Source organism: Amphiura filiformis, chromosome 16 (genome assembly GCF_039555335.1).
Source record: "Amphiura filiformis chromosome 16, Afil_fr2py, whole genome shotgun sequence".
Lineage (NCBI taxonomy): Eukaryota > Metazoa > Echinodermata > Ophiuroidea > Amphilepidida > Amphiuridae > Amphiura > Amphiura filiformis.
Window position 1 is genome coordinate 32,746,728 of NC_092643.1, and position 19,852 is coordinate 32,766,579.

A 19,852-nucleotide genomic window follows, 5' to 3' on the forward strand; every position below is an offset into this window, starting at 1 on the left:
GTTAATGCCGGGTTTAAAGTCGAGAAAAGTTTAAAATTTACTTGCTTAAGGAATACTTGAAATCATACTTGTCATGTCATTTATTTTTTAGGAATGCATTTTCAGATATTTTAAAACGTATTATTAGGGTGCTTTTTGAAGGTCCATGTTCACGGGTAATACTCTTTTATCAATGTCAAGTGGCTCCCGGGAACCGAGACTAAAAAGAACTATAAATACTTTCAGGTTATATGCATTTTGTATAGTCTCCGCTGTTAGTATTACCATATAATATCAGTGACGAATCTCCATTAACGCACAAGCTCCGACATTCACAGTCACGCGAAATAATGGTGCAGGAGTTGGATACATTCTTGCATGAGAGTGGTGATAGGCCTACACAGGATGGTGAAAAGGGGGCGAAATCTTGTAATCGTGAGGGAAAAGAGCCGCCTGTAAATTATACACGACAAGTGGTCTATGGACTGGAAGATGTACCCCCGTGGTATGCTACCATTGCGTTTGGATTCCAGGTACTGTATAAATTCACTCTTCTTCCTCAGTCGGACTGGCTTGTTCTCCTCCCTGGTATAGTAATAATAATAATAATATATAATAATAATACTATATCAATGGAACATGACATTAGCTAGCCCGAAATCGTACTCGGTATTTTTCACTATCAGATTCCCACACTTCCACTAGACATGAGCCTGCCCATGGAGCCTACGTTCTGGTGATCTAATACTGTATTTAGATCGCAAGACTAACTTTAAAACCGATTTGATAAATATTATTATTGTACCTTATCAAAGAAAGAGTTGGTTTACTATTCTGTGCCTCGAAGTTAGAGGAATTAATCTTTCTTTACGTTTGTACTTACTTTCGCAGCAATTTCTAGCGAGTTTTGGAGCTATCATCGCAGCTCAAATAATAATTGGTATTAAGATGTGTATGTCGTTTGACACGGTACTAATGGGACGTTTAATAAGTACGGGATTTCTTGTATGTGGCATTGCAACATTTCTTCAATCTACATTTGGATGTAGGTAAGAATTAAGACACAAAACGCTGTGTAAAAGAGAAAGATTATCATAGCAAAAATGCTAACAGTTTTAAAAAGTCAGTGGTGTTAGTCATCAAATCAAATGGACGAATCACATACCAAAATGTTCAGAAGATCCTGGCGAATCTTTTCTGCCATGTTGTCAAATTTGACATGTTACATTTTACTTAGTTATTTCTTTGAAACTAAATGAAATAAAATGCATCTAATTCATTTAATTTGATTAATGGCGAGTTTAAATGTGACACTTTGGGATATAAAATTACAAAAAATCCTCAAATAACTTGACCGTTGTAATTGGCATGGAATCGGAATAGAAAGCGCGGGTTACAAATTTGACAACATGGCAGAAAAAAATCTTCAGACTCTTTGAATATATGATACATGATTTGTCCATTTCAAACATCTGTCCAACGACTGACGAGAAAATTTCATGGGCATGGTCCCAATACTGAAGATCTTGTTGACTATTTTCAGAGCAACGTACTTTGAACGGCTCTTTTTAGCGTAACCATTTTAGAGTAGTCTTTGTACAAGTCATCGTTATTGAGGTGACCGTCTAATGTGAAAAGCTCATTTGAGGGTCGCTACATGCATGCATAATTCTCAAAGAAGTCCCGGAGAAGTCAACTAGTCCTCACGAAAGTTTAGACCCATGCTCGAAATTGTATCTGACGACGAACTCCTGAAAACCTTTCATAAGAATTATGCTAAAGTTTGGTCTATCCAAATAATGAGCAAATATTTGCCTCTTTTCCTATACAGATTGGCAATTATTCAGGGTTCAGGTTCATTCCTCGTCGCCGTATTCACTATCCTAGACCTGAAGGGTCCTTGTCCTATCGTTACGCCAGGTAGGTAAGGTACTACCTTACAATGAGGAATGCAAGTTCAAGTCTATCGCTAATTTAAGAAATGGATGCTTGAATTGTGATCGGTAGAATGATATTTCAGTATGAAAGAGAAAGAAGCCAATATTCGCAAATAATCAATGTCAGCCAAATTGTGACAAGTGAACTAACAGAGGACTGGGTAAAGAAGAACGTGTTGTTAAGAGCCTGCAGATGCAGGATGCCTTGAATCCAATAAGTTGGTATACCCTGACTTCAGTTGAGTACTTTGAATGCCTATACTAGGGGTGGGCACTGACCCATATTTTTGTCAGGAAGCGGTTTTTCTATGGCCAAATTTCATCAGGAAAAAGAATCTGTCAAAATAAAATTCACCAGATGAAGTCTTAGGTCGGGTTTTGGCAAAAATTCAAAATAGCCGCCAAAATAGGTGCTTTTTAGGGATTTTACCACTATTAGTTTAGTTTTAGGTAAAATGCCCCATCTATTATGTCTTCCTATATGTGTTTGAGGCTGCTAATTCTAAATCTACTATTACTATAATGGCCAAATGAATATTTAGGTTAGATAATGGTAAAAATTCAAAATGACCGCTAAAATCACCTTTAAAAAAAAAGATTTTCTACGGACAGTAAGCCATTTATATTGAGTAATGTGTCTTTTCATTTCGTAGACTATAAATCACTACTCTATTAAGCGATATGATTAATAGTGGCAATAATCACCTCAGATAATACATTTTATAATGGTACATGAGGCACCATTATATTAAATGTACCGCACCAAGGCATTTGTTTTTTCTATATTGGAAGGCACGACTGTATGGTGTCAATTGTGTCATTTCAGCTTCATAACAGCTCACCATAGCAGCGGAAAAGCAAACATGAAGCCATAATACCGCTAAGAATCAGCGGGTAGATCAGCTCTATAACGAGGAATGCAAGTTTAAGTCTTTCGCTAATCTAAGAAATGGATCCTTTGTGATCGATGAATGATATTTTAGTGTCCAAGAGCTAAAAAAATGATAATGAACAATATAAGCAAATGATGCCAGCCAAATTGAGGCAAGTGAAATGACAGAAGACTGGATCAAGAAGAGTGTCTGATGACAGCATAATCTCTGAGCAAAAGAATCCTCGCTGACTATGACCAATTAAAATCTCTACAAAGTGAATAGCAAGCGGCGCAAAAAATCTATAGATTGGTTTGATAAAGTCGGGCAATTCAATTGGGATATGAACGCAAATACTTAGGACATATACGTGCAAAAACAGAAACAGATACCCCCCCCCCTCCCTATACAGCTCTGATTGCTCATGAAAATGGAAACAAATAGTATGATCAAAATTGTGTTCGACAGTTCGCGATCAGCGAAAACAGTCAAATACCTGCCATACGAAAGGAGGCTAATATGTATGGTTAGGAGCAATGGGGCGAATCAAGTCTCCGCTCACTCACTAATTCGTCGCTATGAAGGAGTGGGCGATTTTTGTTCCCATTAATAATCTTAACAATTTTTTATACAGCGTCTTACGCCAACAAGAAGGATACCAAGGCGCAAAACCATAAAAGATAAGAAATATGTTAGCCTCCGTCATTTATCACTGTTACTATCTTTTACTTAGGAAACGCTACACAGGAAGAACTACACATTGCTGATGCAGAATGGAGAAGTCGTATGTTGGAGGTACTTATTCTTTAATCCGTAAATTATTGTCAATATTGAGAGATGTTTCACCGTGTTCATTTTGTTTAAAATAGTACTGGGTATTTCTGCAAACAATGCGTCAAATAGCGTTCCTATGTTTGTTGAAATAAGAAATGTTTATTACATTAATAAATTCCACTACCGTAAAAATTAGTTGATAAGCATATGTGCCCATTAATGAGTTGTTCGGACAATTTTTTTCTAGCTTTCTGGTGCTATACTGCTCGCATCTTTAGTACAAGTTATTCTCGGTTCAACTGGATGCATCGGGCTTCTTCTGCGTTATATTGGGCCTATGACCGTAACCCCGCCCTTGACATTGGCCGGATTGAAAGTAACGACCATAGCAGTTAACATGTGTGGTGACCACTGGGGAATTGCAGCAATGTATGTTTCAATGGGATCAATGAAACTGAATATTTTGATTTTAAAAAACATCTTTCAAACATTTGCTAATGACGTGGTATTTAAGTCTTAAACACGTACGAAGTTTCTATAATTAGCTATAATTCATACGTTGTTACAACGTTCGACCGCACGTTTGAATAATACATTCACAGCTTGATGTCGAAACAACGTCATAATGACGTTATATCAAAGTCCGATTTCACAAATGTACGTATTTACAACGTAGATGACTTTTACACGACGTTATAACAACGTAAAATTGTTGGCTGGGAATCACCAGAGTATGTCACAATGATATGTAGTCGATTCCGTTCTTGATTAAACATTTTACGTTTTTTGTTTGTTTGTGTGTGTTGCGATGAAATAATGAAACTCTTATAACGTTAATAATGTGATATTTTCCACAGGACAATTGGTTTGATTATATTGACGTCACAATACTTGGCCTCATTTGATATCCCAATACCAGCTTACAATTCACAGAAACGTAGAGCACGAATCTTCCAATTGTTTCCGGTACGTTGATAAAGAAATCCATACATGATTATTATATAAATATAATAGGACAATCATCCATCTTCAATTCTTAAGGCCGACTTACACGAGGCAATTTTCCAAGCAATTGCCTGTTGCACAGACCGTGGAAAAAGATTGGTCCGTGTATTTTGGATTTGCAAGGAATTAATCCCCCAAGCATCAGGCAAATTAATCCCCCGAGCAACAGGCAAAAAGGTAGAGACATGCTCTACTTTCAAGGTTGTTGCATGCAATCTAACCTCCTTCAGCCAATCAGCTGAGTGCAGGGGCGTAGCCAGCTTTCTTGGTCAGGGGGGCAAAATAAAATTTTGGGGCACAGACGAAAAAAAATTGCAGTTGCATCATACAATACATAGAGACTGTATGTCTTCGAGCTTCCTGAAAAGGGCCTTATTGGGATGATGTGCGCGCGTAGCGGGAAAAAAATGGTATTTTACACTATTTTCGCCTATTATCCGGATAAAAAAGCGATTTATTGTTACAATTTGCGCGGGTAGCGCGGAAATTTTTGTATTTTACACTATTTTGGGCCTGAATTTTGCTAGAAAAGGGCTCCTTGCCCTTTTCTTTTCCTTTGCCCTCCTGATTTTCTCTCTCATTTTTTGTCAGAGGGCACTTTTTCTTTCATTTTTTTCTTTCCCCGCTGGCTACGCTACTGGCTGAGTGAACACGAGCTGGTCGCTGCATTCATTTGGGAAATGTAGGGACCAACTTGATTCACCATCCACAACATGATAAATGTGTGCACATGCTACATTATAATACACTTGTAGGCCTGTGTTGTTGTTGGTGGTGGTGTTTAGCCCTTTTGATCTTAGTTTTCCTTAGCCTTTTCATTATGGAAATTTGTATAGATATACAGGAGAGGATGGCAATCTTTTGCTTTCAGGACAACACATGAGCCACTTGGATATTATTACGAAAATCATTAACCACTACTTATGTTTTGAGTATATCCCAAACCTATGGCCACGCTCAAGGAATTGCTTCGTCTATTTTGATCACTTGCACAGCTTCATGGTCAGTGAGCACATAATCTCACCCACTATGTAATGGGCCTTGCAATGGAAATTGCCTCGTATACGCCCACCTTTAGAGTGGCAGATGAAGTGGTCAATGGTCAGATGTCGATGACTATGATGCAATGATGATGTGATTATGAAGCTGATTGTTGTTCTTATAATTTGTATTACTATGATTATCAGATCATCATCGCAATCATAACAACGTGGATAGTATGCGTGATATTGACGGCAGCCAGCGTATTTCCAGATGATCCGACTAATCCTGCGTATAATGCACGTACTGACATTAAAAATGACGCTCTCTTTGCTACGCCGTGGTTTTTAGCTCCTTATCCTGGTATGTAATGGTCTATTAAAAGAATAATTGAGAGGTTTTTACAAATCATCTCCGGGAGATGCGTCACTGACGTCACATGCAAAACAAAATATTTGATTTTAAGAGGAATCAGCGGATTCGAACGTTACATACGGTGCATTAATGAGTCATGCGCTTTACATGCAACAAAAAATAAATAAATGAGAAACTAAATGACCACAGCAATGCATAAAAAGGAAGCATATGCAAAGAAAAAAAAAAAAAAGTTTTTGGGTTTTTTTTAAACTGGCTTTAAAGGCACTAACAGTTACATCCAAAGCCGAGCGTAGACCTTGCCTTAAGGGGATACTACACCCCTGGCCAATTCTGTGCCTATTTTTGTATTTTTCTCAAAAATTATAGCACATTGGTGACAAGTAAGATATGTATATTATAGGGGCAAGGGCTACAACTACTGCACTGAAAATTCAGCAACTCAAGGCAAGTAGTTATTGATTTATTGATCAAATATTGGGTTTCCCTCATTTTTGACTGTAACTCCACAACTGTTGTCTGTGCTGAAATAAAATTTCCAGTGCAGTAGTTGTAGTCCTTGTCCCTATAATATAAATATCTTACTTGTCACCAATGCTTTATAATTTTGAGAAAAATGCAAAAATAGGCACAAAATTGGGCAGGGGTGTAGTACCCCTTAATGGTTTGTGAATTGTGATGCTATTTGTGAGTTACCTCGGAGCCAGGCAGTCTTGAAAACATACAGAAGAACTTTGAAAATGATGTGTTTGTCAACAGACAACCAGGGAATAGTGTCCAATAAGCATGATAAGATTAAAGCTGAGTGGAGATGGAAAGCTGCTTTGGTTTTCAAACGTTGAAGGCGTGAAATGTCACCAGCCTTGCATGCAGCGAACGAACAGTGCATTGGCGTAGTTCAGTTTGGACAAAATAAGGGCTCTCATTGTACAGCTACATGCATCTTTGTCAATGTACCGACATATATGAGATATTTTCCACAAAACAAAATTCAGAGACTTCAGATGAATTGGTCAGTGAAGTGTCAAAGAATACGCCCAGGTTCCTGATAGGTGAAGATGGAACAATTTCAGTGGCTCCAATGCACAACATAGTATCTGATAGACGAGTTAAATCATGTGGTCACGGCCTCCCAATTTTGTCAGTCAAATTATTTGTTTGTTATTTGAATTCGGTGAAAAATCTAAAGCTTAATTTACTCAATAATACCTTGTTGGATAAAACATTAATGGTCTTTTTTCTTTTTTTCTTTTAAGATGTGAAAGGTGCTGTCAATCATACTTATTCTGTCAATAAAGGCTGGATAAAACAACTTATATGGAACAAATGTGTTTAAAGCTGTCAAGCGCCCTATCACCCATGCGTCTCATCTTAATAATTATATTTTGATAGACAGGAAAGGCCTACAACAGCATGTTGGAGGAGGCGTATAATCGACCGATTAACATGGCTATGATAAATCAATTCAGTTCACATCCCAAACGGTGAAGGCATAGGTCTTGGTGAAAGTTAAAAATGTCAAGAAAGAAGTAAAGTTTACATGATAGGCCTACTATACACCAATACTCCATACATACACCATAATCTTCTATACACCTGTTTGTTTTGTGTGTGATGTCCCCGATTGATGATATGCACAAACTGTGTAACAACTGGTAAGCAATCTGTCTTTCTTGCGACAAATAGCAGGATGATCATTGAAATCAAGACACCGAAATGAATATTCGTGAGATCAAAACATTTAATTAATTTCTTTGGTTTCATTCACTAGTTCGTTTCCATCTAATCTTATGTTTTCTCGACTTTTTCTCCTTCTCCTCTATCCCTCTCCCCGTCATCTTTTCTTAAGTCTCAAATTTATGCTTCTCGTTTTTTATGAACTTTTTGTCTTCAACGTTGCAAAATATTCGTTTTACCAGGGCAATGGGGAAGACCATTTGTTACTGCTGGGGCCTTTTTGGGGGTAACTACTGGAGTTTTTGGTTCTGTAGTCGATTCAATGGGAGATTACTACGCATGTGCAAGGATATCATCAGCGCCAAAACCTCCTAATCATGCTGTAAACAGGGGTATATTGATAGAAGGTATTGCCTGTATATTTGCTGGTGCATGGGGCACAGGCTTGGGAGTGGCTTCTTACAGCGAATGTATTGGAAACATTGGACTTACCAAGGTCAGTATGACGTTTTAAAGATCCATGAACAATAGGAAATATCACTACCCGGGGGACATCATACATATTTGGTGGGTATGCTCCCCTAAATTTAGAGGTGGTGGGGATTTTGGGAGCTGACAACGTATCAGTAAAAGGGGGTCTTTTGGAGCTACGAACAAATAAAATGGGATAATTTGGAGCTACGAACAATCAAAATCAAGGGTCTTTCTTGACTTCCTGGTTAAAAATCGCATGCAAACATCCAGACATGTGAAGAATGAGCAATTTAGTGCCTTTTAGAGCAGAAATGATCAAAATCAAGGGTCTTTTGGAGCAATATTTTTGTCAAGTTTAGGGAGTCTTTCGGAGCTGAGAAATTCTAAATGAGAGGGCTTTCCGGGGGAGCATATCCGTGTGGTCATTTGTGCACCCCCCACTCATTTGTGCACACCCCACTCACACGGAATATTACTAGCATATTATAAATTTATAACGACCGTCAAAGAGGTCAAGTACAATTGGTAATAATCAATAGACTTTTGATTTAACACTCCTAGACATGGTAGATAACATTACTGGAATGTTTCTTTTATCGTATTTGAAAGATGAATGAAAAAATAATAAATGTTGGTATTTATACAGCGCCTTTCACATGTGCACATGTACCAAAGCGCTTTATATTTATTCCGCTGTTGTTAGAATATGCCCGGGATAATTTAGTCAGCTGCCATACAGTGCCCAAGGCATGCTCATACCTTTGGGCGGCGCTCAATGGACAACATTCATAACAGCTCCCCATTTCACCCCTGGGGAGAGAGGCAAGTAAGGTAAAGCGCCTTACCCAAGAGCACAACACGATGGCACCACCAAGACTCGAACTCGCAATCCACCGATTACAAGGCAGAGCCCGTTCCGCTGCACCAACGTGCACCACGATTCTATATGTCTAGGATGCAACACTTGCCATCTTAGTCATGAAAATTGAGAAAAGCACACATTGTGTTTCACAAGGGTCTATTGTCGGTCCAAACATTCTTAAACCACCAGTCGAAATATTTGCTTTCAGGTTGGTAGCCGAACTGTTGCTCAGGTGGCCGGTGTGGTTATGATAATCTTGGCATTTTTCTCTAAGATTGGTGCTCTATTTGCTACTATGCCACACACAATCATTGGCGGCTCTCTTCTTATCGGCGCATGTAAGTTAATCATCTCGCCTTAATGGGCAAACCTCAGCTTGTTATAGATACTCAGTGGCATTTTATGGAAATGTTTTACTACTGCATTAGTGATTTATTTTGTTGAGGGTTCATGCCACTAGATCAATCTGTGAAGCGGCGTTCAACTTATGTTAAGGAGTCTTCATGAATAAACTCATAGTCATGTATAGCTGTATGCATCTTAGCTCTAGCATAGAGCCTCTGCTAACCATAATACAAGCAAATAAGGTCTGCTACTACCATGCCATATCCACAAGTATAAATCTGAGTTCTACGCTGCGCACCTCGATGTCGGCGCTATGCGAATGACATATTGGATCAATAATTGTATGCAAATTTAGTTGGATGTTTGGCAATATAAAGCGGCAGTTTGATACAAAACCAAAGGTCTTATAATCAACAGTTGTAGGCACATTTTCATCATATTTGTAAATAAATATATCAAATGATTATTTTGTTTTCAGCCCTGGCAATTGGAGTAGGTTTATCCCATCTACAATTCATCGATCTAAATAGCACTCGTAATTTGCTGGTGGTTGGGTTTTCACTCAGTGGTGGTTTTGGGATTCCACTGTGGTTGTTAATGCATCCTCACGCGATTCAAACAGGTTATTATACTTATACATCGAGGGTTGAGAGCCAGAAATTCTCAACTCACAACCACTTGCTCCCACAAAATAAGCATACAGTCGCCAGGGCACTGTAGAAGATATAGTCCATTAATCATGACAAAATTCAATAGAAAACAAAAGACATTGTGGGGGAAATATTGATTTTTGAAGACCAAAGCACGGAGCCAACTTTATACTCACTTTGTGGGAGCTGGTCATGGTGCTTTCTGGTTCTGAACCCTCGACATGGACTTTTCAGCATGTTCAGGTAAAACAATCGTTAGAACATCATTTTTTGGCATATGGAAAGGTATTAGACTATGATTAGTATTAGGTCTACGAATAATAGCCTTACTGATTACGAACCGAAAATAAAAATCATCTCCATTTATGTAACAAACCTTCATTGCTCATATCATATAAACGTGTAGGTTCATCTGATTTAGACAGCGTCTTGGCAATTGCTTTAACAAATGATGTTTTCGTTGGAGGAATGATAGGTTTCTTCTTGGACAATACTATTCCTGGTAGGTACAATAGCTTTTTCGACTTGTATAAGTACCTTTCAAACCACAAGTAAACAATACGACCTAATTTAAAGGTGGTTCAAAATGTCGGTTGAAGTGTACTAAGGACGCGTAGAAGGGTCGTAAACAAGATATTTAGGCCTAATTACTGATTTTCAGTAACAGCTAGTAACTTGAGCATCTTACGTCAAAAGAGCTATCACAATGACGACTGACCTGAGTTGTAGGTAACTTGTTATCTCAATATTTTTATATGATGCTGCGATGCCGATTTTCCCACATTTCGGCAGGTCTTCATTTTTGTGCAAAATGTCGAGATGCCGATTTGCCTATAACTCGACAAGTCGTCACTTTGTTGCAAAACACCAAGATGCCGAGTTGCCTATTACTCGGTAAGTAGTCATTTTGGTATGCCTAGATAACGAGTTGTCTACAACTCTCAGATAGGTGTATCCTTGGTATAAGATATGAGACCAGTGTAAATACAACATTGAGCAAGCAGCTTTCGAAATGAACCTGTACGATATGTCAATAGAATATATCTTTACTAGGTTAATTCCGTGCTCGAAGGATAAATCTGCAAATCGTCATTTTTAAGTAAGATGTTGAGATGTGAACTCGGCAATATCGAGATATCGAGTTTATCATTGATTTTAGCTTTTCATATCACTCAACTGGATAAATAAATTTTAAAAACTTGACACACTGTTTTCATCAAAACTATAATATATGATAGTCATATGAAGTAAGACAAAATTTAATTCCCAGTTTTAATTGCCAATCTCACATTTTCAAATTATTAATGCCAATTTCACAGGCAAATCTTAGCTGTAACGTTCCTGCTACTTTCAGGTACCTTAGAAGAGCGTGGTATCCTGCAATGGTTAGAAGCAGCGGATGAAAATGACCCGACTCTAAGCTCTATAAAAGGTTACGATCTTCCGTTTGGTATGAACTACATAAGACGATCAGCACTTTGGAGATATTTACCCTTTAGTCCAACATTCCAAGGTTTTCCATGGGATAAGGATTCAGTGATCCTATCCAAAGGTAAATATTGTACATGGAATAGAATTCATGATTGTACTCTGTAAAACTAGTTTTTTAATGAATACAAATACACCAAAAACATGAAATGCGGTCGTATTATACAGGGAAGAAATTCTTAAGGGATCTGGAATGAGCGTTTTGAGCGTTTCGACAGTATTTTTTGTGGGACATGAGAGCACATCATACATATCGAATTGCAATCTGAATACGAAGAATGTCTTTATGATATCAAATAATTTTCATTTTTTGAAATTCATGATATAATATAAATTTTATGACAAATTATTTGAATAATTTGTAATATTTTAATAAAATATCAAATTTTAACAAATTTGATATTTTTCACATTTTTGATATATAACACTCCTCGAAGTAAATTTTAAAGTGTATGTTGCTGGGAGGAAAATCCGACCATCAATTGAAAATTTTGACCTTTCATATTGAAGATTGTTTGAAGGATTTTTTGGTGTTTTGGGAACAAATCCATATCTTCAATACGAAAGGTCAAAATTTTCAAATGATCGTCGGCTTTTCATCCCACCTACATACACTTAAAGTATAAATCATCAGATTTATAAAGTTCGAGTACTGTTAAATATCAAAAATATCAATTTTTAATTATTTGCCATAAAATGTGTATTACATTGCGAATTTCAAAAATATCAAAATTATTTGATATCAGAAGGACATTCTTCGTATTCAGAATGCAATTCGGTATGTCTAATGTGCTCTCATGTCCCACAATAAATACTGTCCAAACGTTCATACCCCATCCCTTAAGGGAATCTCCAAACGAGGTCTCGAGGAACTGACGGTCTGCACAACATGTGGAAGGATAGGTCTTTAGAGTTAACAAATCAGGTACTTTAAGGTTTTAAGAAACAATTAAATCCGCGTTAGAGAGGAAACCCCGCCAGATCAGCTTTTCTGGGGTTAGCCAAATCTGCCTGGTTATCAAGTTGATCAGTGACAAGTATATTTCTAAAATTTGATAGGTGCGAATTGATGCAATAACATTAAAACATCAATTAGCACCTATCAAATCCAGAGTGAAAAATGTGGGATTTCGTTAAAAAGGGGGCCCTAACTAAATAGAGCAAGTATGATCTGAGATCAAATGGTATCATGCTACATGTATAGCAGAGTGATTCATCAGAAGAATACATATGTGTGAAGTGGTGACGAAATGATATCAAAGGTTTAAAGCCAGAAGCATCTATGTCCAAAATTACATATTACTCATTTCGGCAACAAATGGATGGTTATGCCCTCCATTTGTGGATAACTAACTGTTTAAGTGACTGTATATACCCCAAAGTCACTTACATTTAAATTTTATGGAGGGCAGAAGTAATCGTCCATTTGTTGCCGAAATGAGTAACATGTAATTTTGGACATAGATGGTTCAGGCTTGAAGCCCTCGATATAATCTCTGAATGTGCTGGAGGACTGGCTGCCTGTTCAAAATTAAATGTGGATGTCAAAATAATATTTTTGGGGGACATACGAGGGTCATTGAAATGTTCTGTTTCCACCCTCATATCTCAGCTTCTGCATATAGTAGCCCTTTCATATTTTCCATGATTATAACTTAGGGCATAACAGTAAAAATTGGATACTAGTGTATTTTTTTAAAAGTTAAAATGCATTTTAGTACTTTTCATATTAATGTTTGGTTACACATGTGATTTTAATTTAGTTTTTTTACGGTTTCCCGTGTATCAAATATGATTTTGGTTCTGAGGTCACCTACAAAAATCTATTAATATACACTCCATTGTATAATCATGCTAAGTTTGCAGAAGTTACCATATAGCCTACAGAACAAAAGTTATAAAAGAGGAAGTAGAACTTATTGAATAAACTGCGTTGGTACTTAGCGTAGAAACGAAACACTCACAAGAATAATGTAATAGTTTGTAATGCCGTAATGGAAATTTATATAAACATCTCAAAAAAGCAAGTAACCCCCCTTAAATAATGGCCTTTATTCAAAATCGGGCTATTGTAATACAAATCTGTAAAATGCGTTGGAAGTAGAATTTATGTCTGCGTATTTTGACACCTCACTTGATACGATAACCCAGAAAACAATAAAACACAATTTAATGTAGTGAGGTCCTGATCTGAAAGTTACACTTACAACAATACAAAAACACTCAGATTATCATTACTCAGATTTCTTTTCATTTTACAAAATGTGCAGAAATAAATTCTGCTTCCAACGCATTTTACAGATTTGTGGTACAATTGCTCGTTTTTGAATAATAGTCATTATTTAAGGGGGGCTAGTTACTCTTTTTGAGATATGTAAAGAAATTTAAATGAAGAGTTTTGACAAATTGTTTTTCTTCTGGTTTTGCCTAGATGATACTAAAGTTCAGAATGCTGATATCCAATTGGATGTGAACGACGAGTGTGAAGACCAATCAATCTAACTTGGACATGACGACTAGACAGAAATATATTAAAGATCATATTGGTAGTATTTAAGGATTATAGGACAATTGAAGTAGGTAATGGGGTCGCGCATTATATATGATGCACAAGAACATTTACATACGATGTGGAAACGAAAGAAAGAAAAGTTAACCCATAGTGTTTTAATTAGATTTAATTAGACAACTTATAAATGGCCTGCGCATCATTGAACCAAAACCAAGAGCATGTGCCGGCATGGGGCTCGTAAGCTTGTAACTGATGCTTAATCATCACCAGCATATTATAAGTAGTTAATGGGGTTACGTATCCTGTACAAGAACATTATAAGGCCAAAAAGAGTACTCAAAATGTTCAAACTCAAAACTAACATTCAACACGCCATGACTATGTTTACTAATTATATGTATTAATTACACAATTATATCCATCAAATGCTTATAAAATATAATGATTCTGCATACCACAATAGAAATATCAATAATTTCTGCTAGTTGTATTCAAAATAAAGTACTGATTGAGGCAATATGGCTGTTACAAGTGAAACATGGTGAAATCAAAACGGATATTCTAACAAAACTATAATATATAGACTCGTGCGATGTGCTTTATAGCGAACTATATTAGTTAAAATAATATAAACGCTAAAAAGTCCCCCCAAAAAAAAAGTATATCAAAGCACTATGGTTTTATCTGACATTACTAAATGACCGATGTATCTCAGAATTGTTTTGATTTCAACATGTAGCAATCGACTTCCAGCACAACTATGCATAACAATAGAGAGTTGTGAGTAGCGTTCTGAGTAAATGACTCTAGCTAAATGTGTTTGACCAATTTGTTCAGTCAAATAACCGTGCCACAGTATACAACTTTATTATTCAAGTTGAAAACCCGAGAAGGAAACGCTAACAGGCAAATTCTCCAATACGTCATTTGAATTATAATTTGTTTAGACAATGATACATTCCATTTCGAAAAAATCCCGAAAGCCATTGCGATTGAAACCCCAGATGCAGCATGCTGATGCGCACATTGCTTTATTGGCTACTGCGCAATGTACACTAATAGCCAGAATATAGTCAAGTGACTCTAAAAGTGGAGTAAACTAGCACTGACTCTCAAAAGGAGTCACCTGACTGTCACAAGAGTCAGTTGACTCTACCCGTGGAGTCAATTGACTCTACATTCGTCGACGGAGTCAAGAAATTTATGACACTGCAAGAGAGTCGGACTCTGGAATAGTTTGGCCGTTGACGCGCGTTGTATATTCTCCCATTCCTAAGGGTTCAGCCTAAATTTCGTCATCCTGTCGTCTGACAGGATGAAGAAATATGGCGTGAAACTCAAAGTAAAGTCTCCTATTCCGGCATCTTTATGTACATGGGTATCATTATTTTGTGCTAATTCAGAACTGTCGGAGTGACCCTGTAATGGAGTTAGAGTGACTCTATAATTGGAGTCTGGGTTACTCTAGAAGCAGAGTGCAACCACTATGCGACTCTATGTCTAAAATGACTCCATATTGGAGTCAAATGACTCCTGTGTAGAGTCATCAACGGTGACTCTTCCGCGGAGTCAAGAAATTTATGACTCTTCAAGGTAGTCAGATTACTTTCAATATGGAGTCATTTTAGAGGTACCCTGACTCCAGTTTGGCTTTCAGTGCACGCATCTATCGAAAAGAATTATGGGATATACCAAAAAGGTGTATTAGTATGATGAGAGTTATGTCTTTTTGAAGATATCTGTCAATTGTTGTGTTCAGAAATCATAAATTATGACCTAGGGTGACAAATATGTTAGCCACATCTGGAGATAGAGTTAATGACCTAAAATGTTCGCCGCCCCGACAGGCTATAATTCCACAATAATACTTACCTTTGTTGCATGTATGAATACAAATGTTTGACATATTGGGCAAAATGCTGTATAGCCAGGAATATGTTGTACGCGTGCACATTGGAATGGGCGAGTTTACGGGTGGGGTATGTGCGGTTTTGTGAGAGATTATTTTAGGTAGTCATGTCTTCCATAGGGGCGTATGGATTTCAACTGGAATAGCTCAATAAACCAACTCTATGGTGCGTTTCTTTGTGTTCTAGAATTTCACAATCTCATCAATTCAATAACTTTATATGACATAAATATGAGTCGATGTTGATGCACACAACTCGAAAGATATTATAAAAGTCACGTCAAATTACAAATCAAATAATTCAAAAATATTACTCTCTTCAGCTTCATTATTTTCTAACAATGGCGAAATTTGTAATGAAGAGATTTATGCAATTTAATCGTTCTCTGTATCTTTTTAATCGTGAATCGTTCAATCTCTAAAAGGGGCACTTCGTGTTCAACAGCCTCATCTCCCATTTGCTCCAAAACGATTTACATTTTCATACCATGATAAAATCAGGACTACATAATGTCTGTGTGGATAACCTTTCCTGTAGACTCGCTTGTTTGACAAAGACATCATCCAATAAGCCCAATCGCCATTGTAATGGTTTTTGAGAGAAGTTTTGGGACGCTTTGACATCTAACAAATCTAACCATTTTTCTGAATTTCCCAATAGGTCAAAGGGCAAAGTGTCCCAAAAATGCAAAAAATGCCCCACAATGCATTGCAAACTTCCAATGCCGATTTGGCTTATTTGCATATTCTAATTGTCGACAAATTACAAATGAGAAGTCATTTTGGGTTTTTTCATGGATGCTTGAGAGGATGCTGGAATCGCGTAATGCCCTTTTAAAGCAAATGACTTTGCAAAAACCTTTTAAGGTTCAAAATTAAACCTCTTACAATTTTACAATGATATCGTATTACATTATGATCAAACACGTTAAAACTCTAAAGATAACAGAACATACTAGCATATCGTTTTGGTCCATTTAATATTGCCTTTCAACCATTAGTAGTTGAAGCAATGTATATTTGAATTTTATGGATGACTAGAGTAGACTAATAATATTGGGAACACGTTTTATGTAACGAGAGATGGATGCACACAATTAAAAGAGGTATACATATGAATACATGAATACAAAACCCACCCAAGTCCATGGGAAGTAATTTTAAGAGAAAAACACGTGTATTATTTTAATTCCTTCAGTTATATTTACCTGGTCAATATGGTAAGTCTTAGGTGCAAATGAGTGGGTTAAACTGTATTAAGTATGACGATTAGCATTTCAGGGACTTCGTGGGGTTCACTTTAAATTTTGGACTTGGGTGGTTTTTTGAATCATATACAAAGACAACAATGTTTGAATGAGATTATCACTAGTAAGATAATACAAAATAAAGCACACAGGTATGTATAATGTTGATAAGCATTCTGCCATGTAATATAAACCACACACTTTCCTTTATTAAACCCATTTTTTTCAAAAGTCACTCTGAAGCAATGAATGTGTTACAAGCGGACTTTTATACATACTGGATTTCAATCAATGTGTTACAAGACTCAAATCATGGACTTGGGTGGTTCTTTCATACATGCTCTTTTTCACATGCTCAATAGACACAGTGGATGAATTTGAGTTGTTTTTTCATACATATGACAGGCCTATGCATAGCAACAAAGTCCCATGCTTAAATCAATTTGGCCACAGTATGGACTTGGGTGGCTTTTGTATTCATATATTCATATGTCTGGTGAAGTATTTGTGATGCGATCAAGCAAAATCAGTCGGAACTCGGAAATATTAAATTTTCAGTTTCTTATAGGATAGTAAAAAGTACTTACAAATCTGGATTTTGCAGGAAATCCCGTTGAAGTTGAACATCCAGTTCCAAAGATATGATCAATTACAGAGTTTCCAAAACAACGGGAAACAAAAGGAAATATGTCCCTTGTTTGGCTATATCTCAAAATCAATATTTCCGAGTTCCGACTGATTTTGCTTGATCGCATCACATTAAGTTCATTGTAGAGTAAAAGGTGTTTCTGTTGTTGAGATCAACTGATCCAATGGATTACCATTTATGTCATTACAGCTTATTGTCTTTTTCATCACGCGTTCATAATGCTCAATTGACAGTGGTTCAGTTCTTATAATCCACAAGGCCTCGAGCTGAAAGACGATGCTTCTCCTCTTTCTCTTTCCTTCCCTTCGTCTGCGCATGGAATTAGGAGACAGGAGGATCCACAACGATACAGATTTTGTAATTATAATCCTTTAAACAGAACAAAGAATAAAAATAGAGTATCTATCGCTTTGAGCTCATTCCTCTAGCCGCAGTTAGTAATCAGTAGTTACAATGATAGGAACAGCAATATCATATCAATGCATTCTTTTGTGTAGTAACCCCGGGGAGTAATTTTAAACTTAAAAAGAATTTTTGTATCACCATGATCCACCGCTCTTTGATCCTATAAGAAACAACTCCTTTAAAAATGTGCGTCGTAAGCTTACATCGCAAAATATGTAGTAGTAGTAGCAAAACTTTATTTATTCAGGGTAAACTCAATTCAGTAATATGATACGGGTCTCCCATAAGACCCTGATACAAAACAAATTAAACATCATGACACAATTTCGATTATACCATTATATTTTTATTATTGTAACTACAAAGCAATGTAATAAATTTATATGTCATGCTCAATAAGCTTCAATAGGAGTTTATAGTCTTCGACCTAATTTCCTGTAACCTAGGGAAACAAACATCGAATATATCGTCACCCTGCTACAATAATTGCCTAAGTCATTTTTGTAATTTTGAGAACAAAGTTTGATTATTACTTTTTGTTCAAAGATTAGTGAATAAATATATTTAAATGCATGATTGAACCATATTTTGTACTTTGTTCTCATTAAATTACTTAGGCAATTATCGTAGCAGGCTGACGATATGCGAAACCTATTTGTTATTTGAATTGGGTTAAGGGGGTACTACACCCATTGCATTTTTTGCATTTTGTGGAGAAAAAGAAATTGGACAAAGTGGTATGCAAAATGAAGGGGCAAATCTTCTCGTTCAATTGGTGGCATCAGTATCAATGAAGCTTCTAATGGTATAAGCCAAAAATTGGTACATCACTGATGTTTTAAATTCACTTCATTTTGGAAAGCTTACTATCAACGGATTTCGTTAAAATTTTGGATAATTGTTGCTAACACATTAGGGAAATAATGTTGATATGTAAAATGGGAATAAGTGGTCCCTGATTTCTTTTATGACTTCATGAACTTGGTGCTCCACAACTATCAAAAACGAACCGGTTAAAATGCTTCTATTTTAAATGTTGAGCTATATTTTGTATTTTGAACTTGCGACACTATTTCACTGAAACTTTTTCATCAGTACCCATTAGAAGGACTTTTAGTAACTACGGTGTTAGCGTTTTCTTCAAACCGACCCGCACACTAAGACAAATCCTCGTGTCACCCAAGGATAAGACAGATAAGAAGGACATTACAGGTCCGGTATACTACATCCCATGCCAGGGCAAAACTGTTACCGGTACCGGACAGTGCAAAGAAGCCTATATTGGCGAAACTGAACGCTCTCTGAAAACACGTTTTAATGAACACAGGAGACCCAGTAGTACAGCATCAGAGGTCTCAAACCACATCCACATCGAGTCTCCGGGACATTTTGTGGTCTTGGATAAAGTCCGCATACTTGACAGAGACAGCAGGTGGTTCCAACGCGGAGTCAAAGAAGCAGTTCACATCAAAGCCAACCAACCATCTCTCAACAAAGACGTGGACCGGTTCGAGCTTTCAGGAGTCAACGAGTCTGTTATCAGGTCAAAGGTCAAGAAAATCACGACCTGATACAGTCACTCACTTGCTGATGAAAGATGGAGTACCATCTGAAAATTCCGAGGTAGGAATTAATTCCTTGTGTTTGGATCAAAAGTTTGAATCAAAATCATGATTTCTACCAACACAGATGAACTTTCATGAACAATATA

General features: G+C 36.8%; 1 protein-coding gene and 1 long non-coding RNA gene across 2 annotated transcripts; both read left to right on the plus strand.

Annotated features, from left to right (window-relative positions):
- The first annotated feature begins 277 nt into the window (after nucleotides 1-277).
- LOC140136565 (uncharacterized) lies at nucleotides 278-1,899 on the plus strand. Its single transcript, XR_011856689.1, has 3 exons — nucleotides 278-512; nucleotides 871-1,028; nucleotides 1,811-1,899. It is a non-coding gene; the product is annotated as an uncharacterized lncRNA (long non-coding RNA).
- Nucleotides 1,900-5,761: 3,862 nt separating this feature from the next.
- LOC140136566 (solute carrier family 23 member 1-like) lies at nucleotides 5,762-14,226 on the plus strand. Its single transcript, XM_072158262.1, has 7 exons — nucleotides 5,762-5,911; nucleotides 7,843-8,096; nucleotides 9,145-9,274; nucleotides 9,760-9,903; nucleotides 10,338-10,433; nucleotides 11,286-11,483; nucleotides 13,851-14,226. The coding sequence occupies exons 2-7, from the start codon at nucleotides 7,923-7,925 to the stop codon at nucleotides 13,919-13,921; spliced, it is 813 nt and encodes a 270-aa protein (XP_072014363.1). The 5' UTR covers nucleotides 5,762-5,911; nucleotides 7,843-7,922; the 3' UTR covers nucleotides 13,922-14,226.
- The last annotated feature ends 5,626 nt before the right edge of the window (nucleotides 14,227-19,852 follow it).

Bases quoted from the DNA above. Each gene is read 5' to 3' on its own strand.
- LOC140136566 (XM_072158262.1), top strand. From the start codon at position 7,923: ATGGGAGATTACTACGCATGTGCAAGGATATCATCAGCGCCAAAACCT. The intron at 9,275-9,759 runs GTAAGTTAATCA...TTTTGTTTTCAG, and splicing joins CTCTCTTCTTATCGGCGCAT to CCCTGGCAATTGGAGTAGGT. The intron at 11,484-13,850 runs GTAAATATTGTA...GGTTTTGCCTAG, and splicing joins TTCAGTGATCCTATCCAAAG to ATGATACTAAAGTTCAGAAT.